This window comes from Lates calcarifer, linkage group LG13 (genome assembly GCF_001640805.2).
Source record: "Lates calcarifer isolate ASB-BC8 linkage group LG13, TLL_Latcal_v3, whole genome shotgun sequence".
Taxonomy (NCBI): domain Eukaryota; kingdom Metazoa; phylum Chordata; class Actinopteri; family Centropomidae; genus Lates; species Lates calcarifer.
In genome coordinates, this window is record NC_066845.1 from 18592974 (window position 1) to 18617122 (window position 24149).

Consider the following 24149-nt stretch of genomic DNA (forward strand, 5'->3'; position numbering starts at 1 on the left):
AGAGACGGTTGTGTCAGGATTGAGTCGCAGGCCAGGAGAACCACAGTAGACATGAAACACAGCACAAATTACTTTCTTTATGCTGTAACTCAATCCTGCAGGATTAGAGGGAAATCATTCTCTGGGACACAGAGTGAACACAGAGAAAGCAAAACAAAATAAACCAGTAGTGGTCCTGCTTTTTTTGTTTTTTTTTCAAAGCTATTATACTATTAATGCTTTAATTAAATATTCTACCTGTAACAGCTTAAATTACATTTTTGCTTTTTTAGATAATAATACACTGGCAGAGTGTCACTGTCTGACAGAGAGGACAGTTATGGCTTGATGGTGCAGGTGCATTAGCTACTGAGCCACTAGAGCATCTCGTTTTCCAACATTATTTGTGCTTTTACATGTCTCAGAAAGGCAGACAGTGACATAAATAGCTCCAGCCTCTGTATGACGGTATTTTTCAATCTGTGCTTGTAGATATTGTGCAAGAAAAAATACAGCTCTGGAGACTGATCCTGCCTCCAAAACATACCATGCGCTGAAGAATCACAGCCTATGTTTTCCTAACTGGACCTCTGGCCGCCATAACTGTTATACTCACAGGTGTATTTATTTCCCTATGGCTGTTCTAAGTTTCCGTCGGTTACCAAATTGCTTTCCTGGATCCTTAGAGATTCAAAGGAGGTCTCAATTTAACACCCTGGTTGGTCAGGAGCTCTACTAAGGCATGTTTTTTTCTTTTTTACCTCCTCAGATTTAGGATGTGTGGAAAAGAGTGCACTAAACCCTGCAAAGTTTCAGAGTTGAGCAAACAAGGCCTGTTGACACAGACCTCCTTGAATTCCCAAATTCTTTCCATCATATTCTAGTACAGTTAAGAGAGGCTTAATCCAATAAAACCCACTCTACTCTGTTTTGTGCTCGGTCTCTCTTGAATCTGGCTCTGAGCATGTGTGCGTATGTTGAGGGGGGGATTTGAGTAGGTTCCTGTTAAGGAGTGGCCAGCTGCAGCCTCTGTTGTTCAGGCCACAGGGGAACACAGGGAGTGTTTTTGGGGTCACGGAGCAGCTACATTCCAGACTTGAATGCTCAGATGGGAGCACTCATTCCTCACTCTGCTCCAAGCCATAACCCACCTCCGCTCTTTTCCCTGTGTCACTTTTCCACAGTCCTTCAAGCATAATGTCCCTGAAACACCCGTGCTAATTAAGGCTGCTGGTGACTGTAACTGGTCAGCATAACATGTATCAATGCTCTCCCTGTGCAGACGCGTCACTTACCAGTGAGAGCCAGAAGTCATGGGAGACCAGACTGAGTGCACCTTTTCGTGATCCGTCATGTTCTCACGCCGCTCATGTTGTGACCAGAACAAGGCCTTGTTATGGTCTTTTCCTGCTAATGGTGATGAAAGTGAAGTGTGCTGAGTGCTTTACTACCGTCTATAATTACCTGCAGAAATGAACTCAGATGGTACTTTCTACAGACATGGAAAAACTCTTAAGTAGGAAATTAAAACTTACCTCAGTTCTGTGGTGTTAAATGCAGGACACACTGGCACTGTCGTGTACCATTGCCTTACTTGACACATTGGACACACCATACAGACAGATGAAGTAGCCAAGGTATGGTAGGGAGCGACTGTGATAAATTTACTGCTTTTGTGGAATGTGTTGACAGATAGAACAGTGGAATATCCTGACACACAAATACAGTATGTAAGCATACACCCTGGTATGCAACGGCCCTGCACCCTCTACTAACTCCCCACGGCCTATTTCAGTAGTTAGGTGTCAACACACAAAGGCGCCTGCATTTGCTAGCTGACAACATGACAGGCCCTGAGACCTGCACACAGTAGTGGCATGTTATCCATTTAGGCCAGGACCCAACCAGGCCCCATGGGTGGCTGGTCACCAGGACTCATCTGGGATATCACATCACAGATGGGGGCCTTATCCAGTAATGTAACAAATTCTCTGGAAATTCAATTCAGAAACAGGTAATAGATGATTGGCTGAGCCACTAAATGAAATTAAATGTAAATTATGACACTGATGTAAAAACCTGGAATATTAGCACTGATTGCCTTTAACACAACAAGGGATACCAAAGGGATAACTACCTCCCACTGAAAATTTTCCATCATCTCCCAGTTTCCAGTATATAGCCCAATTCTACCAACTGGATAACATGATTGTGAATGCAGTGTATTATTTGCATGAGTAATGAGCCAGTATTGGCAATGTCAGCCCACTTGGTGTGACCTTCTGAACCTTGGCAAATGTGTCAGTTTTAGTGTTTCACCAGTGGCTTAATTTTGATAGATTGATTAAAAAACATTGTGGATTTCAGCCCTAAGCAATTCATTACTGCTGTATTTTTCTGTTGTGCTACAGTTTTACAAATGATGAATATGCAAATATGTTCATGTTCTGCTATATTAGTGATGACAAATTGCTTGCATTCTCCAAAGAGTCCAGAATTATTCCAACCAGTCTCTCTGAAATATGGTCATCGCAGCAGGGGCTGAGAATTGGATACTGAATATGTGGGACGGTCTTCAAAGGGAAAGCTATTGTGTCCCCTGCCACATTGTGGTGTGGAAATCACAGCGGGCACGTTCACAGAGACCGATCTGAAATTACAGGCCTCCATCCACACTCTGCAATCTGAGGCTCGCAGGCAGCAGGACTGGCACGGTGTCCCCAGCCCTCCGACCCTGGAGCCCCGAAGCCACAAGCTGCTGCTGTTGTGCTGTACTCGGGCCTCTATGGCAAACACGCCTCCTGTCTTCTCTCTCCAGCACACACCAACAAACCTAATTAACTTCCCCTCTCGGCCGAGCGCTGCTGCCTGTGCTCTGATGCAGCTGTGCACTCTGAAAAGTCCTCACTACTTTCTTTTTGAGTACATGCATTCCCACACCTTGGCTATACGGTGCCAGTTTGCGGCATCTTATCTCTCAGAGGTTTGTTTCAAAGTCAGACTTAGGGGTATTATGATCAGCTCCCCTTGTTTTGGGGTTTGACGGGTGCAGAGGTCTGCAGTGTGTGGAGCAGGTGCTGCAGAGGAAAACTTTCTCTGCCTTTTCACTGCAGATAACCTCTCCAGGGAGGAGCTGAAGGCTGCAGGATGGAGTTTAAAACTAGGCTTCTTTGGTATGTTTACTATAAAGTCTGTGTGTCTCTGTGTTTGTGCACATTGTGGATGCTGAGTGAATGTTACAGATGCTTCTATGTGTGAATTCCTGTGTATCATGTGTATTTGGCAGTGTTTGTGAACTTTGCCAGTGGCAGCACTGCAGTATTGTGCAGCGAGGTTCTGAAGTGGGTCAGCCTCTCTGTAGTGCTGAAGCTTCTGTTCGCTCTCAGAGGAGCCTGTGAGTCCAGGAGAAATCTGCCACAGGCGGACTTTACCATCGCTGTGACTAGACACATTTCTGTCCCCTGTGGACATGGAAAAGCTAAAAAAAAAAAAAATGATATAAGATACCTGCATACTGCATTAATGTGCCCGTGGTGACTTATTCAAGAGCTTATCCATCTGTCTTTGCCATGCATATTCAAAAGTTGGATGTGTGTAGTTCTCACCACCTTTCACAGCAGGTCTAATTTGTTCAAGTATGGTCCAAGTGCAGTTTTCTTTTCCCTGGAATTAGAATATTGTTTTTGGGTTGCCCATGAGCAGTTTCATAATGAAGTTATTATAAATACTCAGCAGAATCACTGTAGTCAAAATCATTTTTATATTTATTTTTTTGTAGATATTTTTCTCTCTAGAAGTTACATCTTTTGGCTTGGGGTTTTAGCTTGGCTGCTTTGAATGATGAGCATTTGGCTGCTCATGGATCTTTCAGTCCTCCCTGGCAGGCAGAGCTGCCTTAATTGTTGCATGCCTCTGGAACGTGCCTCGCTAATGGGGCTGTTGGAATCCCAATCAGTCAGCGCTGTGTTTTCTCTCTCTAATATCCCAGCTTGAACAAGCAGGGCAGCCTTGATGATGCAACAAACTGCTTTGGTTTGGTGACGGCACTCAGGAGGCCGTGGCCCAAAGGAATGATACTTCTTTCATGCCTGTTTTAGGCCGTCTGATGTCAAACTGGGATCCAGCAGAGATGACGTTTAACGTTAATGTCTGCTGGAGTCTGTTTTTGTGCATGTCGCCAGGCTGCTGGTTCTTGTGAAACAACGGGTGTGATGAAATACGACAGCCATGCACTCAGACAGTTACACAGACTAATTTCTCAGACTGTGACAGCTAATTCAAGTTGGATGTGCAGAGAATCAGTTTTGATGTTACTCCAGAAAAACCTCAGTGGGGGTTTGTTTTGTTGATTCCATCATACACAACGCTGCGATACTCTAGGAAGCTAGCTGAGCAAACACTTGATCATGAGTGCTACTTGTCTTTGACTCACACAGGTAAAAGGTCCTGTATAGATTGCAGTGGGGGTGGGGCTTTTCCCGTAAAACTCCAGAGATTTGCATAATAGGAGCTTATTCCCAGGATTCATTGTGGACTAAAGCGGGAATTTCACCATCTTTTCATTGAAAGTGTCCAAGGGCTGACTCATTTTGTGTTGTCCTGCAAGTCAATAGAGGTGATTTGGGAGACTGGAACAGCAGTGGTCTAATACCTCAAATGAGTCATGATCCATGTGACTACCCCTAACCCCACCCCTCTTCATCCTCCTTTTGCTACATTACAGTCCAGGGCCTTCTCTCGGAGCAGCCGATGAGAGGAGGTTTAACCACTCAGACCAAAATGAGCATTATTTCACTACACACTGCTGCTCTCCTCTGTTGCTTAATCTTTATTTTGGCTTTAGAACAAGTGCTGGAACTCCTGGCAAAGAAAACAAACCTCTAACAGGGGGAGATGTGAGCACCTTGTCACCATATGGGGCTCGGAATACCACCAAATTGCTCTCTAATCTCCACAACATGTTAGGAATTTGAAGCCCTTGTTTTTCAGGAGAAAATAGCTGTCCGCTCCCCACGTGGCTTCTCTTTTGGCGTGCAGTGTGGAAGTGCTGTTTGTAGCACTTTGACTTTTGGAACATACAAATACACATAGGAAATCTGCCATGTCTGTGTTGTTGGTTGTGGGACGCTCCTCTCTAGTTTTGTTGGAAAGTAGATGCAGACAGAGACGGGGCAGAGTTGGGAGTGCTGGTGGGGTGTCTGACTTGTGGCCTTGGTTGATAAGGAGTCTGTTACAGAAAGCAGGTTTAACAAACTCTGAAACTTACCCTGAAGTCTGAGTTGACTGATGCTGAGATATGAAGCTCAGAGTTTTTGGTTACAGAACAGCTGATCAGATTCAGTTCAGTCAACTCTGTTCACTCTGAATTAAGTGTGTGTATGGTGAATGAAAAAAAACTGCAGAGCTCTGAAACCATGAGTCACCATGGCAATGGGTAAATAAAGAGCGGGGCCTCCATTTTAATCCAGTGGAGCTAGGAATAATAGAGTATAACAATGCATATTTATCTTTAAAAAAACACAGCAGCAGCGGTGAAGGAGCCAGAGCTTGAGAAAAGTGTCAATAAGCTACGCTGTTATATTTTATTCATTGTTGTTGAATTCCTCAATGGATGAAAGAACTGTTTGTTAGACTGTTTCTTAATGAGCTTGATGCTGGTGGCAACAGAAGATGAAATCAAACAGATTAAAACACTTGACTGTAACCTTATAGTCTGACCAGGGAAAGAGTCAAAATGCTGTTGAAACAAGACTATTTACATGATTTCAAAAACTCTTTTCACAAACTCTTTACTCAGAGATCAGTTTCTTATGTGTCTAAAGCATCATGCAATTTCTTTTTTTTAATTTGCAGTGGTTACAACTGTGTGTGTACTAATTACTAATGTATGGTAAACATGTCAGTGAAGGAAATGAATGAAAAGATCCAGTGACCAGGATTGGCTCACAGAGCGAGTACCACAGTAACTTCTGGAACATGAGTTTCTCTCATTTCGGGGTTAACAAACTCAGATTTTTCACTAAACCTACTTTCTGGAAAACACCCAAGGTGTCTCCTGTGCTGAAGTAAAGTAGTCATGTGCCAGATATCACTGCCCAGTTTCTGCGGTGCGATACATTGCTGGGCAGCAAGGCAGTGAGTGCTATTGTTCAGAGTGGTCTTTCACTGACTGAGTGGTCTTGCTGTTGGTGAGTGTGTTTCCCAGACAAACTGATGCCCTCATTTCCAGTTTGGCTTTTCTCAGCTGGTGACTGTGACTGACATTCTAAGTGGTGTGGAACGGGTCAGAACAATGTATTGCGTTACTCATCATTTTCAAGTTCACATGTTGATAGTACAGTGTTTAAATCCTCCTGGTCAAATTGTTTCCCTTTTTGACTAATAAGTATATATTTGTTGCATACATTAAACAAGTGAACATGTTTAGTTTGTAGTGGTGAAAACTGGTTCTCAGCAGTCTTTTAGCAACATGCAGTAGCTGTTATGGTTTCATTATCAAGTTGATGACATTTGTTTTTTGTAACAGATTTTAGAAAAACATTGCAACGTTGCTATTGCATGGAACAGTCAGATATGATCTGCAAACAGATCTGTTTGCGGTGCAGCCTAGAGTCAGCACAGATGACAGCGTCACTCCTGTTGTGAGATGTTGTCATTTTTGTGGGCATTAAATCTGGAAGAATTATTTCTCGGGGTTGTGTTTTTGAGGCTTTAAGGATAGGGGGGTCTGTTGGCTTCTTATTACACGATACAGTAAGTAATGTGTAAACAGCAAGAGTCATCGTTTTCTTTCCCAGTGTGTGGACAATCATATGTGGGGGTGTTGTATACAGTTTCTCTTCCCATCCTTGAATCATAATGTGGAACAGGCTGTTCCTTGTTCGATACATTCCGCAGGTTTAGCCGAGGTTTTCAGATATCATCCTTCTTCAGTCTTTGTTCAGTGCATCACTGGCCTGAAAAAGTTGTTTTCATCATTTTGAGATATTGCCTAGTTCCTTCCTCAGGCCAGTGGACTAATGGGCTTTGGTCTGTGGAATCCACTCCAGTGTTTTCTCCCTCATTGGGCCATTTGCTGAGGCCCCAGTGGGGCAGACAACAATAGGCTTCATATGAAATATTCACCATGACTGGGGCATTCCAGCGAGCAGTCGATCTGTTCACAGCAGTTTAGTGGTTAGATAAAAATCTGCTCTGATTGAAGAGAAAAACACAACCACAATGCTTCCGGGGATCCAAAATAAGATTGAGTGTTCATTTTGTTATTGGATGGTGCCTGTCTGCTATCTATATAACCACTCCCTGGCACGCAAAGCTTATGGCCCTGTCTTGTCTCTGTTTGTCGCTGTCAGAATTTCAGCCTAATGAAATGAGGATGCATCTGGAGTACTGAATTAGAAGTGAAACAATTGTTACACATCCTATTTATTTGCTGAAATTGCTGTGGCAGAGGAACTGGGCTCACAGCTCTGCCAGTCTTGGATGCTCCACAGTGCTCAGGTGGTTGCAGCCTAGATAGTGTGCAGATGCTCGGAGTAATTGCAGTGAAATCTGGGGATGTCTCAGATAGGAGAGATGGTGTGAGTCCCTGTAGCATCAGGGTCGTCTCTCACTCCATGTTCCAAACTCAGCTGTCAAACGTGAATTCATTCTGATGAAGGAGCCACTGGCGTTGTCGGGCTCATGCAAACCAGAGAAGTCAGGTGTTGAGCTGAAACACTGCCTGCCAGCTCCGATGGCAAAGCCTCTTACTCATATAGCTGTGAAGGGTTTAGACAAGAATTGACTCTTAAAGAAATACGTTTGATGTCATGTCAAGATATATATGTTGAGCTGAAAGTTGTGTTCTCAGCAGGGTAGAAACCATCTGAGCCATCATCATTATAGGTGGGTCTTGGTGGTATGAAAGAAACCTCCACACTTTATCTCCAAACAGTCATTTCACTGGTTTACAGCAAGTTGTTTCATTTCCAAACACTGAAATTGTCCACTCATGAGCTATCAAGACATTGTTAGAGTGAGATTTCGATCCCCGTTGCTGCTGGCACATCCTCAAATGTTTGTAAATGGGAAAATTGTCTATTTAACCACACAGATTTTTAATACAAGGCCAGTGATTTATTTTTGTATCTTTTTCATGCACATCATGTACTGATGAATGACTGTCACCTCAAGAAGACAATATGCCACTGTGCAGTGTTGTCTCCTAGACGTTCCTAGATGGTCTTCAGTGTGTCACAGACCATCTTTGTGTATGAAGTTCACATTCCTGCTGAGGCATAAAGGAAGAAGACAAAATGCTAAAGCCACAAAAGCACAGGATGTTAGCGTGTATTGCAGCTAATGCTGTTGGTGTCGGTCCAGCCTTCCAAGTCAGTTCCAACGCAGTGCTTTTGTAACCTCTGCAATCCTGTGTGAAAAGCTGACAAGGACCTTTTGAAAAACTTGCATATCTGCCTCCTTTCTAGCAGTGTAAAGCTGACAAAAAGCCCTGTGGTTATATTCCGTTTTTCCAGAGAAAAGATTTGCTTTCGATTGTGTGTCTGCTTTTCTTTTGCCCAAAGCTGGCTTCTTACAGCTCTTTCTCCTGGAGGATTATTGGAAAAGGCTGTCACTGTCCAGTAAATTTTTTTTTTAAGCTCACAAAATAAAAGTACCGTGGCAGTGGTGTGTGTGTGTTTGTGTGTGTGTGTTTTAGCCTTGCTGTTTGGCTGCTGCTGACAGAAATATATTGTGTGAGAGAACAACAGTGTGTTAGCCAATACATTTAGACTTTTATTAAAAATTAGATATTGGCCAGCCAGCCTTGATATGAAGGACATTCCTCTGTGACCACAGCTAGTGAGTGTTTTATGATTATAATCATAATCATAAAAACTGATGTGTTACTATGCAAGTTATGTGGTGTGGTGTGGTTTTACTCAGCAGCTTGAGGAGTCTCAGTCTGTAAAACCTGCACTGAAAGCTGCTGCTTTAAGGAGCTGCTAACACCTTAAACAATTTAATGACTCTTGCTTTATTAGAAAAATGTAGTGTCTGATTATAAATGGTGTTTGAAAAGATTTTCTAGTTAGTCCTCCTTTAACCATAAAAGACTACTCAAAACAGTATCTGGCCCTGGATCCAACATTGTAGTGAGTTATTTTTGGGCTCTACTTACATGCTGCAGAACTCATTGCACAGCAGTGAGAGTTGTTGAATGCAGCAGCCCCCTCCCTCCTCCTCCTCTCAAACCACCCCCCCTCCTGACAAAAGCACTCCACAAACTCAGTCTGGCTGCAGTCATCTCACACCCTCCACTCTATTTTAAGCCTTCAGACAGAGGCCCCGCTTTCCCCCCTTGAGTGGACCTCACTCTCTCTGTGTGGGCCAGTGCGTGGGCCTCTGCTGCTCACCCAAGACATTTACACACACACACACACACACACAAAGCAGCTCCTGCCAGCTGGTGCAAAGGTAATAACAGAGGTAACCTCCCAGACGGCAAGGCCTCACCAAACCTCTGCCCTGGCTATACACTGGAAGTCAGAGGAGGATGCTCATTAAAGTTTACTTTCTTACAAGAGAGCTGACGTGTTTGTCAGGGCTGTCCCAGTGGGTCAGCACACAACACTGCAAACCATACTCTGAGGAGTTTACTTTCTTTTTTCAGTTTGTGAATTTGGACTAAAAATGGATCAACTTGGACTGTACCTCTATAAACATTTTATTTTGTTTAGATTCTAAATTATTTACTTGTGTTATTGGGTAATGAATCACTGGAACTCCAGCAGTGAGACTATAGATCATCTCTTTCTATTCCTATTCCTAAGTTTTTAATTTTTCCAGGAAAAAAAAATATAGAAGAAGAAAATAATGAGAATTCCAGTGTCACAGATGTTCTGCAGAACTGTTACCAGTTAGCCTCCCTTTTTTCATGGATTCAGCCTGCCAAGGTGGGGTTGGATTCCACAGTGGGCAGACAGCAGGAAAGCGACAAGCACCCGTGCTTCCTTCCCGTCTGCATACAATTTGCCCAGCTCCCATACTGTTCATAATGCTGTGCCAGCAATACGCCACTTACCATTAAAAGAAGATAAACAAGTACTCGAGGTTAAGGACATTGTCTGTTCCCACTCTGTGGACATTAGTATGAGTTGTCACAGCTTATTGACTCAATTTTAAGTTGGTACACTGTGCCACTTTATCCAATGATTTTTATCCACTCTTTAGAAAAACTTAAATAGATGATTCAAATTGGGAAGTACCCATACAGCAAGTTAATAAATAAATCTCATGTTTCCAACCACAAATACACTAGAGAGTAACATAGTCGTATCGTGGTTTCAGTTTTCACCAAGCTTGCTAAACAGCCTTGGTCATCGACTCCAGAGAGTACCCATATTTTTGTCCATTAATAGAGGGAGATGAGGGTAAACTGATTTGGACTGGCTGCATGACATCTGAATTGTGGGTAATCAGATGGCTGGCTCGCAGTGGACATCCTCCGTCTGACAGAGACAAAAACACACAAGCTCCTCAGTGTTCCTGATAATCACAGCTGTAGACAGGGAGGCGCAGTGGCTCAATAAACTGCTGCCGCAGTCGCTTCTTCAGGTTATGGACTAGCCTGAAGCACCACTCACTGAAGTGTGCCATGATGACTGTTGTTCTTTGCATAATTGCTATTACATTACCCATGTTCCCCTGAGTTAAAGTAGTTGTGGTGTGGATCTATCACAAAGTGGAGTGTGGGGATCCCCAAAGGTCCTTGAGGAGGTTCGAGGGGGTCCCAAGCTAAATGAGCAGTAGTTTAATGTTTTCATTACTCATTCTAAATTATCCTCAGTAGAGTTTGTGTAAGTGTGACTGTTATAATCATAACTCACTTTTTACAGCGGTCATCCCCTAATGGGTAGTGTGGAAACTTCTACAAATTGCTCTGACACCAAATGTAGCAAATGAGGGTCTGTAACACAAAAATGGTCGTTTATAATGTGTGTTGAGCTCATAACACAATACAGGTTTGTGGTGCTATGGACTTCAACCACCTTTAGTTCAATCTACTGTATATCACACATGTGAAGTAGACCTGCAACAATGTTTTTTTTTTTTTTGTTATCGATTAGTCAATCAAAAGAAAACGATTCGGCAGCTATCTTCATAATAGATCAATCATTTCAGTCACTTTTCAAGCTAAAATGTCAAAACATTAGCTGGTTCCAGTTCTCAAATGTAAAAAAAGATTAACTGCTTTTCTTAGTGAATTGAATATTTTTTTGGTTTTGGGCTGTTGGATGGGCAAAACAAGAGATTTAGTGATGTCACCTCTGATGTTTTGATGACCACTTTTCACTTTTCTTTTTTCATGTTTGACATTACTGATGTTTTCACAGACCATAATCAATGATTGCAGACAGTGAATTAATTGAGAAGTTATCGAGAAGACAATCCTCAAATTAAACTATGATGGAAATAATTGGAAAAAGGACTCTTTACCCATCTCTTCTGCTTTATCTACAGCAGATCCTTTGGACAACTGAATGTTACTTGAGAGGAGTAATCTTTAGAAAATATGTTTTATCCCTTTAAGGATAATTATGGTTTATTGCAACTTGGGTGTTATATTCATAGTTTTAGCCATTGTTAAAATAATTGCTGAGATCTGGGAACACAGCAAGATAATCTAAACTGCTTCATTTGAAGGCAAAACTGAGAGTTACTGCATCTGAAATGCTGGTAGTAGTCCCTCATCGTACATGAAAACTATGTATGTGTGTGTGTGTGTGTGTGTGTGTGCGCGCGCCATCAAAGGCAAGTACAGTAGGTTCAAGTTGAACCAGTTAGTCAGTCTGTAAACCTTAGTAGCTGTTCATGGACAGTTTGGGTAATAATTTTGCTGTTGACCTTCATTTTGTTGTCCAGATACCTGAGCGTGTGTGTGAAGTCTGACTGCTTGTGTTTCCTGCCCTGTCCAATGTCTGTTTAACAATGCTGATGCATTCACACAAATCAGCAGTTACAGTAACTTGGTGAGTGCTGTGTCATTATTACCAATATAAATGACGGGCAAAACTACAAAAATGACACCTCAATTGTAAAAAATCTGAATAATTATAGTAGTGGTAACATCCAGAGGCTAAATGAATGACTCTGTAGAGCTGTGTGTGTTTAGGATTAGGAGCAGCTCCGGCTGTTGTCCCAGAGGAATCTGAAGGGTTGGACTGAGATTTCCTTCCTGTAGGGAGTCATGTCTTCACTGGATGATATCTGTCATCCAAACAACCCTGACCTATCTGTTAATAGGCCAGTTTGGAATCTGTGGGTTGTCATCACTCCTCCTTCAGCTAACGGCTCTTTTGGGTCAAGATCCTGTTTACTGGATACCTACATCTTCAGAAGTCAGCATTTCCTGTTGCACTGAACAGCAGCAGCTGATGCAGGGGGGAGGAGGGGGTATCTCATCATGGGGGGAGATGGATAGAGATGTTTGTGTGTATGTGTTTGCTTGATTAAAGGCTGGGCGGGGGGTTAGTAGACAGATGCTAGGCCTGCAGCTGGCTGGCTGAGTGGGAGGGGAGCTACATTGAAAAGCAGCGGTGCCAGCAAAGTGGGGCTTAGCCAGACACTGAGAGGAGATAATCCATATTTCATCTGCATCCTCCTCTTCCTCCCAACCACCTGCAGAGCAACACAGTGCAGACCCAGAGCATGAATAGTGCATGACATAGAAATAAAATTTAAGAAACCCAAATGCTTGAGTGCAAGAAAGAGACGCCCTTTCATATTGAACACCTTCGGGAGCTCTTCAGAGCTTGGGAATGACTCTATTAGATAGTGAGATTCAAAGTTGCCCCACCCGCCAAAAAAAAAAAAAAAAAAAAAAAAAATTATATATATTATTATTATATATATATATATATATATATGTATATATATATAAATCTTCCGCCCCCACCCACCCACTCGCCCATCCCTCTTATGCAGCAGTGCAGCAGGAACCTTTTCAGTTTGGATCCAGCTATAAGGCTTTACTCTGCATTCATAACATATACTCTCTGGAGTGCTCTCCTGAACATTCAGAATGCATTTTCCTGATATTTTTTAATTCATCGAACAAATGTTTGGAATGAAAACCACACTTCATAGTGAATGAGCCACAGCTTCAAAGACCCTATTTATTCTTATGCAGTGGCTCTTGCTGAAAATGTACTCGCTGATAATTTAGCATGCCAAAAAAAAGGCACGGTACAAAAACTATATTTCAGATATCTGCCTCATTTTAAATATTCATGATCAGCTTGCAGCTTTGAAAGTGAGCTTAAAAGACTCTCTTTTGCTCACTCAGCCTCACACACAGATATGCACACACGCAGGCACACAGCGCCAGAATGAGGGCCATGTCTATTGTCTCTCTGCATTTTTATTCCCCTACTCAATATTCAGAGGAAATCAGGTAGACTTGTTTCCATTAGCTTGTAAATGAGCTGTTGTTTTTTGTGGCGCTATTAATCTCTGATTAAAAATCTTAACTGTAACACAATGTAATCTGTAGCAAACCAATACAGATCCTGTTCAGATCTAATTTTGCCCTGTTTTGAGGCAGTGGAATACATTATGTGCACATATAGTGGCCATGCCTTTCACTCCTACTCACTTATGTTTATTGTTATTATGAGCCTGAAAAATGCTCTTTGTGCAGAGTCAGACACAATGTTTTTCACTTCCAACATTGTGAGATGAGAGGGAGTTCTCTCTTTGTTGTGGAGTGATGTGGAGGGCAAGGCGTCTGTGTACTCTGGTTGACCCACAGATTTCAGATCTGTGGTTGTGTTTAACAGTAAGCTCTGGCTCCAAACTGCCCAGACTGAAGCACTATGTTTTTGTAGATGACTGCTCTGGCTTTTAGTCATTATCTAACTCAGGCATGGGCACCTGGCAGCCCGCGGGCCGTGCACGGCCCTCGTAATCAAACTTTGCGGCCCGTGAGTTGATTTCCAAATATCAATAAACCGCAGACTGCAATTAACAGAGAGTCAGTGGACGAGTCGCTGCCTCACAGTTCACACACAGAGCATTGCAGGAGCAACAGAGCGACAGGCTGTAGACTTTACAACCAGAGCTTGTCTTAAAATGACCAAGCCACAAAACTAACTGTGGATACTTGATGAAAACGGAGGGTAGAGCGACAGTGAGATGCAGGCAGTGTGAGTCGCTCCGATTCTCTCTGCTCTGGTGTCAGGTGAGAGCTGTGTGTTAGTTGCGAGAATGGACTCAGCTTACTTAAGACAAGTTAAAACCGTACAGTCTTTGGTTAAAACTTACTGACGGTGTCAGAGAGATAACTGAGCTAAGATGCCAACTTTATATCTGCAGTGTTTCCGCTTTATACATTTTATAGTGATGGCCCGCTGCTGGAAAGTTATTACAGCAGCTGCAATATTATAAAGTAGCAAAATAGGCTACCTGACTGAGGCGAGGTGAGAGAGAAAGAGGAGAAAAAGAGAGAAAATTTGGTTGTATAAAAGCATTTTTATGGAGTAATGTGTCTGGGATTTTTTTACTGAGTTAATCCAGCCATCCATTAGCTATACGGCTTATCCTTTGAGGATCCTAGGGGGTCTCAAACCAGTCCCATCTGACACTGGTTGAGAGGTGGCGTACACCCTGGACAGATTGCCAGTTTATCATAGAACACATATGGAGACAAACAACCATTCACACTCACATTCACACCGACTGGCAATCTATAGTCACCAATTGATCTGGTTTGTGGGACTGTGGGAAGAAGAAGAATATTTGGTGCTGATCAGCACCTTCAGAATTTCATTTTGTGTCTGCATCTTTAAAACAGTATTGCAGGGACTTTGCTGAGAACAATGTATTACACATGCATGAAGAACAGGACGATAAAGGGGTATAAACAGGCAAATCCTCCTGGAATAAATCAGTTAATTTTTAAAAATATTTGTCTTTTTTGTCCACATGGAAGCACTCAGAATGAGAGGGCACTGCACTGACCTGATGTATGCTCTTATGCACGCCTACTTAAATACTCACATACATGTACTACACAAGGCCTTCTGAGCAGAGCAGGGCTGAGTAGATGTAATATCACATTTCTTTTCATCTGACAGAGAGAGAATAATAAATAAAGTAACTGGGCCATAGCTCAAGCCTCCTGATAGATTTATCCAACTGCACAAAGGCTTCTTTATGAGACACATATACATCCAGCTTCACCTTATCTCACGACCCGTTGAAGGTTAGCAGTAAATTGGCAGGGATTTCTCCATGGGCCAGTTCTTGCGGCTTGTCCTCCGCCTCTGGCTCTGACGCCATGCCATTGCCCGCAAAATGAGCCCAATTCTTTAGCAGGCGGTTGGCACTAGGCCGTAAAAAACGTCCCCAGAGGGGGGTTAATCACGTTTGACTGAGTACATATTTGAAAAGCAGTCGCAGTTATTGTGATGGACTGCATTAGCTCTGCGAGGTGTTATCTGTGTGTGCAACGACAGTTTTTCAGAGCAGACTTCTGGTGGTGGCCAGGGTGCCTTAGGGTGCTGGGTCTCCTTCAGTATGTTATTGGGATTTCTTGTCAAGATGAGGAGTAGTTTAATTTGGTCCAAAATGTCCTAACTAGAGAGTGAAGGTTTTTTTGCAGGTTTCAGTCTCACTTCTATTACCTCTTGAAAGGAAATGTAGACATTTATACAGTTTGGAAGTGAATCAGTAAAGGCACAAATTTTGCCAAACAAGTTCACTGGTCTGTTTTGGAATTCATGACTAAAACACTCAAAAATAAAACTCATAGCTTATTCTAAGAAATGTGGCACTGTTTGATGACACCCTGCCCTCCTCTTGTGTAGAACCCTCCACCCCGGTCCCAGTGGAGGACATTTAGTGTCTTTCCTAAAACAGTGTGCGCACCCTGCTAAGCCTGTTAGTAGTCCTCCATTACCGCCCCAGGCTTTACTGTTTTCTACACAAGAGAGACTGAAAGAAAACCAGAGATGGAGGGGAGGGCGGGGGGGATTTCTGCTAAATGGGAGACCCTGCGGCTGCACATGCAGACAGTTTTTGGAGAAAGGGTGTCAGGGGGACAATAAGTGTTGCACTGGTAGGCTGACAGGAAGTGGAACATATGTCCCCTTTCCAACTCCCTAAATCTCCAGTAGACCTCACATGAACTGCGCTTCTGGCAAAGCCTGTCTCGCAGCCTGCTCCACGCACTGCGATCACCAGCCCTCTGACAGAGTCATGCTGACAGTGATCCAGGGGCTGAGGGAAGGGGCACTGCAAAACAACACCCTCTGGGAACCCAGAGTTACGCCATCACGGTAAACCCAGCACCGCCCCACACCCCGCCCACCACCCGTCGACCGTGGCCAGCTACCGCTAATCTGCCTCTGCAGTGCTGAATTCTTCTTTTTCTCTCTCTCTCTCATGGCCGCACCCGCTGTCCAAATAATCAAACCCAGGGCCATGAGGCTGACCCCTCTCCAAGGCTCATTGTTTTAGTTTTACTCTACAGGCTCCAAGTGGTTTCTCCTCTTTTTGTTTTTTATTTATCATCCTCCTCCCCCTCTGTCTCTTCAGCTACTCACTAAAAATCTGCACAACTTATTTATCTTCCTGCTGCTTGAGTTGCTGACTGCTACCATGAATTCCATGAGAGTGACTTTCTGCATGTTTGACTCCAAATCTGACTCCAGGCCTCGAATTGCGAGGAAAACATTTGTGGTATGTGACTCCATGTGTTTTAAGTATGTTTGTATGTATGGTGTATAATTAATAGCATATGTAAGAAATTACCCAAGGTTTCAAAACATGTCCTGGCCAATTTGAATGGAAATATTAGTGTTTGCAAAGATTAAGGTGGTGTCGAGTGTTGTCGAGGGTCGACCTGTGGTTTCCATCTGTCGCTAGATAGTCGGTTCGCAGTGGGAAAATGTGGTGGTGATGCCCTGTTGGGAAGCAATCAAGCTTTAGCTGCAGGGTTTTTTTCTTTGGCTGGGCGTTTGATTTTGAGACTTGGAGGTGGCCTCTGTCTTTGAAGGCTGGAGCCTGTCAAGCAGTCTGCCTAACCCGAGTTTTGTTCCGTCTCTAGGCGCTGGTGCAAAAGAACAAAAGGGCACGAAGACGGAGGGTGGCGTTGTGGGGGGAGGAGACAGGGGCTTCTGGGAAGAGGTAGAAAAAGCTGGACTAGGGTGGGAAATGATGGAGGCGTCTGAAACCAGGAGGCCAAGCGTGAAAGAGATGAGAGAGGGAGAGAAGCCCAGATTTGGCCCAGGATCAGTCGCCAGAGACGGAGAGATTAAGGTCCCATCATTCCCAGCTGCATCATCAGGGCTTTGGTCCTCTCCCCTACAGTTATTTGTGTGTTTGTGTGTGCTTTACCCCTAACACCACTGACTAGAAGGAATTGTAGCACGCACAAATACGCACACATCACCACCACACACCCATGCACCAGGTCAGTTGGATTTCTAATCATTCCAGAGAGTTGGGACCTCTGCCCCGGCTGTAACTGAGATGAGGCCTGCTTGGCTGGCCTTGGATGTGACTGAATGCCCCCCCTTCTCCATTTTTACCCTGGGTGAGCATGTTGTTTTGGGCCTTTGCCATGCATTGTCAGCCTCTCTAGTTCCCCTTCCTCTACTTGACTTCCCTTCTGCCTCGGCTTCATCCCACAAACAAGCCTTGTTTTGGCTGGATGTTTGGATCACACGGCCACGGTTCACAGTTGTTTTTTTATGGGTCACCCTAGTGCACTACGCTCTCACATGCTCTCTCTTTCTCCCTCATTCTCTTTTGAACTTCATCATGTGATTCTTTTCTGTGGAGAGCTGCCGAGAGGGCAGGTGGCAGAAACAGAAGGGGCTGATGGGAAATTGGACGACCCACGGTTAGCCAGGCGATCTTTGCCTGAAGATTAATTGTGTAAGAGCCATGTAATGATTGCTGGCATGTCTCCACAGTGAAATCCTGTTAGTCACTGCACAAGGGTCAGGCTAAGACCAAGCGTATCGTGTATGTGTGTATCAGGAAGGAAGGTGACTCTGATCATGCTGGTATGCGTGACCAGGTGGTGATCTGACAGGTTCTATTGTCTCATCCTGAAAGTAAGCACTGGCTCCCACCCACTGTGTTCAGACTGAGATGTATGGATCTAATTTCTGCTCAACAAGATTGTGTAGGAGTGAGTGGGAAAGTTGTTCTTGTGTACACCTGTGATAATTGACAAAAGAAACATTTGCTTTCTTGCTTTCATTGCCTCTTTTGACTCCTCAACTAGTTTTAAAAGTTAATTTAGTTAATAAAAACTCAATTTAAAGGTTACAATGTAAACTCTGATATTTGCAACCAAGAGACTGGTCCTAATTATTACTGTACTGTATATGAGGCTGGGTATTGAAGCTCAGGACATTTTTGGTACTGACTGAAAGGTGTTTGTAGCACCTGGTATCAGAACTGTCTGATCAGATTCCTGCTGTACTTCAATCATTTTTTCAACAAACAAATCCTGATATGTATAAAAATTTTGCTACTTTTAGATTTAATTTGTCATCAAACTTCATGAAAGCACAGCAGGGAGAGGAGATGATGATAACTTCCCAAGGGGAACTTACACTCAGAACTTACAGGTGGGTGCTGCAGTGGAGGTTGAGCTTATTGTGGAGCTGGGGAGTCAGCAGAGCACTGGCAGCTTAAATACACTTTTTGGCTTAGACAGGATCAAGGCTTTGAGAAGTTTGATATCTTGTGTTAAATAAAAATGGGTTTGCTGGTATTGAAAAAAATCACTGTTTTGGTATTGATACAGGAATTTGGTATCATATTGGAACTTGTGCTGAAAAAGGAAAGAAATGGCTGGGGAAAGAAACTGTATACTCATGCTAAGGATTGTTCAGTCAGCTCAAAATGTGCTGACCCCTTATACTATTTAATTCCTCCACAATACTATTTTTAGCACTATCAGTACAAAATCAATAAAAATACAAGCATGTGTTACTTGTATTATACACCTTGGACACCTACTGCAGTGATGACTCATTCTCCTAATTTGAACTTAAGTTTTCTTGTTGTCATTCTGTCCTGTGGGAAGGAAAGCCCCTTATCTGTTTATGCTCTCTCCTTTTCCATCTCTGCATCCTCAGACAACACTGAGCAGCTTATTGAACACAGATGATGAATGGGTGTGGATTGATGGCAGATTGCAGGCTGCTGCTAATTGACACTGCTGTATCACTTCATCTCCCTCTTTTGTATTCCACTTCCTCCTCCTTCTCTTCTTTTCTCAGCACAGCGATCCATTACAGTTGAGATTAGTCGCTCTTAAGGAGCTGTGTGTCCCTGCATGATCTATTGTAATGAAATATAGTCCATGGGAGATTGCTTAAGGGCTCTTGTCAAGGGTATTGTTTTTTGGAGGCACTGATTGTGTTGGACATTGTTGAGTTATAGAAAAGCTAGAATTCCTAAGTCTCTTCTCATTCTTGGTCACAATGCTTTACGGTAGTTTAATATAATCTAGCAAAAGTAGCCATAACATTTTCTCAGTGTAGTAGAAGGACAAGCACACTCTAAACCTAATCCATTCAAGAGTCAGCCAATGTCTAGGCACTGAGCTGGAAGGTGAGGTGTCATTATCCAACAAACTCTCTAACCCATACTGCTAGTCAGAGCCAACCACACCGGACTGAGTAAAGTGCAGGTTGTACAAATCTGTAGGCCGTCTTCAGAGCCAAATCCCTGTCCGTTTGACACCTCAGCTGCTCAGCTACCACTGGACGAACAGAAGCGATTTAACAGGCAAAGCTCTAGCAAGCTCTTTTCTCCACATCAGAAGTTGGGTCTAGCTCTTGGCAAGGTTTTTTAGGCTAGGCAACAAGACAAACGTTCGTTTTGCTTTATTTACTTGGGCTCAGGAACCCTAAGCTGTATGTTTTTTTCCTATTCTTAACAAAAAGGCTTGTCTTTGTTTATAAAAGCTTGTGTTTTGTCTCCTTTACCAGGTGTTCTTAATATGTTTTTATCCTCTTTATCCAGGTTTGACTCTTGCTGACACATAGTTTCACATTTTCACGGCATTCTGTTCAATATGTCCATGGTTGTTCCGGGGAACAGGTGCACTAGAATGCTCTGCTCAAGGAATTCTGGTGTAGTTTTTAGCTGAGAAGGACTGTTCCTTTGTTTTTCTGATCTAGCTGATTGTAGACTTTTACTCTACAACCATCGAATCATAAGCTCACCTATCCAACCACTTTTCCACTGGCTAATACAAACCATTTTCACAAGATCTGCATGTGTGGACTCCCCCCCCTTATCATATTCTCTCTTGTACCCTTCTGCCACTTTATCATTCATCTCTCTGAGATCAGCCATTAACTCACTGTGCTCCACTTCTCCCACCCTTGACTAAAGGGTATGCTTTCTTGAGTCTCCTCAACTCCGAATCAGCCTTGTATTCCCCTGGGACTGACAGACAGCCGTGCTAGCTCACGGCCAGACGGCTTTTAATCATTTATTTAGGGGCTGTAACGTCGACTTCAGCTCCACTCTCTCACGTAGTGCACGCAGAGAAGGAGAGAGCAGGGGAAAGTGAACGAGAGACACTGCATTAAGCTTGGATCAGGAAGCCAGTTTGTCAGCGATCCTCCAAGGATCCCTGCTTCCTTTCTGTCCATGCTTTGCCAAGTGCTATATTTTTTAAACAAGTGTAGGATGGTGCTGCTATATTCCTGTTTGGTCGCCATCACCTCTGGGTGCACCTAGTGAGCCTTCAAAGGAATGAAACATCATAGGAATTCAGCTAATTTAGCTGTCACAGTTTCATTAGTAGAGAGCAGAAGAGGTTGAATAGGAGAATTTGTACACACAGTATCTCCCTCATCCTGTACAGAAGAAGAAAGGATAAACCATGCCATACATGCAATTAGGAACACATGCACAGACACACACACATTACATGGCTTAATTCTCTTAGTTTAATGCCAAATAAAGTATTGTCTATTGAGTTGTTTCCATTCCCAAAGAGAAACAACGCCAAGCAGAAATGCTTCCATGTATTTCACTGGAAGAATGTGACTAACAGCAGTGTGACAGGGTGGGGCAGATCTTCATGTTTAATTGTGGTGGAGGGAGCTGTAAAAAAATAGTTCAACTTTAGAGGCCACTGGATTACCTGTTAAGTCACAACGGGCAGCCAGTGAGTGAGAAGAGTGGCCCTTGCCACTGTGGCCTGAACCAAGCCTCATTTTGGTTAAATTGAACTTTAAATTACTCCTGCTTGGCATTGAAAGACATTTTAAATGGATACTGTACACACTCAGAGCCTCTTAAAATAAGGTATTATCCGTTACTGTTTTCTGCACTGTGCACTGAGCTGCGAAGGGAATTCACATTTATAATTGAACAGAACAAGGTTGTTGATTGGAGGCAACTAATCAGCGCTGACCTTTTCTGAATACCATTAGAAGGCCCATCCCAGCAGAGTCATGCTGTTTAGCCTGAGGTCAGTTGTAAAGAATGTCTTTTCCTCAGCGCAGCAACTGTTGTGTGTAAATAAATGTGCCTCTTTCCATTCAGCAGATAGCCTTCCTAGTCATTAACCCCAATAATGGGACTCGGGAACCTTTCTCCAAGTGTAATGACCTAACTCAGCTCAGTTCAGAGTGCTAATTGACTCTAAGTTATTGCATAGAGTGAAGCAGGTAAATAGAGAAAGTTTTCATTTTCTTTGTGCTGCTGAAGGAGGTGAGGCATCCTCACAAAACAAGAGCCCAAACCTTTTTCCCAGAAGGGACATGGAGAGGCTGGAGAGTTGCGGGATTAGGGGAAGAGATCTTCAACATAAAAAGTGCAAACTTTTGACTGATCAGCAAGAAGGACCTGAGATCAATGAGGACTGTTTGGGGCTTTGAAGCCTGAGAGGAGCTGGCCAATCAATGGAGAGCTGTTCACTTGTTAGCATCTTCAAAGACGAGAAGAAAACAAGCAGTGCTTCTCCATAAGGCGTTGCTCATAGTGTTTCAAGAAAAAAAAAACACTGTGGAGAACAGCACTGAAACTTTTTCTCTTGCTCTCTCCTTGGTCCTCACTCTGTCTCACCCTGCAGCTTGCTGTAATTGGTCGCAAAAATAGTCTGGTCGGATAAATTGCTTTTACCATTTTCCACATGAGGTGAATTTGCAAATAGTTACGATAATGGGGGGCACACTGGGGGATATTTTTTTGTTTTTCATAGCTTTGATTTTTTTTATCTTTGGATTAAGATTAATAGAGGTCACTAAGTTTTGGAACATAAATTAGTAGTTGTTTTGTCACATTTATGAATAAAACTTTATTTCTCCCAGGCAGTTGAAGGAAAAAGAAGTGCACACAATAAAAATGCCAAACACCCTGAAAAAAAAATCTTAAGGTCAGTTACAGCTAACTGGACTATGAATATACATACAACCCCCTGCTTCTCCTACTTCCCCGTTTCCAGTACACTGTCCTACTCCAGCTACTTCCTCTCTGCCCTCTCCATTACTTTCGATTTCCTCTCTCTCTCTCTCTTGGCTCCTTGCTGTTTTGTTTATCACTGATTGCCTTCCTTCCACTCTCCATCACGAGAGCTATGATTTTGTCACACTTATGTGCAGCAGTGGGCCATGCCAGGGTGTTGCGCCTCCGACCACTGACTTCATATCATTTTACATCAGCAGGAAATGCAGTGAGAGGCACATTTTTCTCACGCATTCACGCAGGGTCAGGTGGGGTACAGGAGACTCTATACTCACTTTCATCCTTAGCCCATGGACACTCTCTGTTCACATTCATGGCCTCCAAATGAAATATGAATCAAAAACAGTCCTCCAGGCTTTTGCTTGCCTTGAAAGAAGCTTTAACTCAATTTGAAGTCTCCAGAGGTGAGGAGTTTCTAGCTTCTTCACTGCACTGCAGTGTTTGGATATGATTTTAGGGCCGAATAAATCCTGGACTGGCAGGACCAGAAACAAACTAGGAAAACTATAAATAAATAGTTTCTCTCCTGCCTATAGACACATTATTTCTATGCTCTAATCTTGTTATGTAGCAAGGTGACAAGTACAGCTGTGGTGATCAGGCTTTGTATTGTATCCTGTGTCTTCACAAGGTTTCTTTATGATGGATTGCATATTTCTGGCAAAGTGAATCATTTTTATAATACATGTGTAAATAATATATGAGTGATATATTTTCTAAATATCATCAAATCACTTGTTATGCTATATTAGAATTTTTATTTTTGCAGTGATTTTCATGTCTATTTTTATATTCTAAACACTTTTCATTCATGTCCTTGTCTCCCTGTACACATTTTATTGCTGTTATTTTCCCCACATTATTATTCATACACTGTGTTTCACACTTTCCATCCTTCTAGCTGATGCTCAAATGTCTCATTGCAAATTATGGGTGGCATTATATTTAATACCCTTCATTTGCAATGTTCTTATTCATGCTCTATTTTTTCTCTGCTGGATTCTTATATCATTTGTTGCTGCAGTGGCCCAATTAAAGTTTTATCTTTTTTTATCTTTTGGAAGATTACCTGGATGTTGTGCTGTTTTTTTTTTTTTATCCCTTGCTGTCTAACATCTGAATATGTCAATTCTGATTGTGAAACTTGTTTTCTCCTCCATCCATCTGTGCAGGAGCAGAGCCCCAGTAACGCCACATCCCTGGCCATGATGCAGGAGCCACAGGAGGTGGTGGAGGAAACGGTCACCATAGAGGAGGACCCCGGCACCCCCACCTCCCACGTCTCAGTGGTCACCTCTGATGATGGCACCACACGGCGCACAGAAACCAAGGTAAAATGCAAAGGTGCATGCTTGGTTACAGTGCATAGGCAGAATGATCCTGCAAAAATAAGTCACTGGAAAGTGCTAAATAAATACCAGAAAAAGAGTACACACTTTTTGTTGACTTCCAAACTTACTAGCTATGTTCATATTTTACTGATGTTAGACTTAAATCAAATTTATTACTGACCTGCAGGTAAAACTGATGGTCCTGTTATTCCACATTATGGAGCTAATATACAGCCTGGTAGCTACTGTCACACATTAGAAGGATACTGCAGAGCAGTTGCATTGTTGTGGCACAGTGAGCTCCTAGCTGCAAAAACCCAGAAAGCCCCTTTGATCCATTTCAATATG

At 43.0% G+C, this 24149-nt stretch overlaps 1 protein-coding gene across 9 annotated transcripts in view; it reads left to right on the forward strand.

Annotated features, from left to right (window-relative positions):
* Positions 1-24149, forward strand: part of arvcfb (ARVCF delta catenin family member b) — a 204219-nt gene that overhangs the window by 104865 nt on the left and 75205 nt on the right. For all 9 annotated transcript variants that reach the window (XM_018668861.2, XM_018668860.1, XM_051075307.1 and 6 more), the window contains one exon: positions 23643-23801. In XM_018668861.2, the coding sequence (XP_018524377.1) occupies positions 23676-23801 (126 nt within the window). In that variant the 5' untranslated portion in view covers positions 23643-23675. The remainder of the gene's footprint in view (positions 1-23642; positions 23802-24149) is intronic.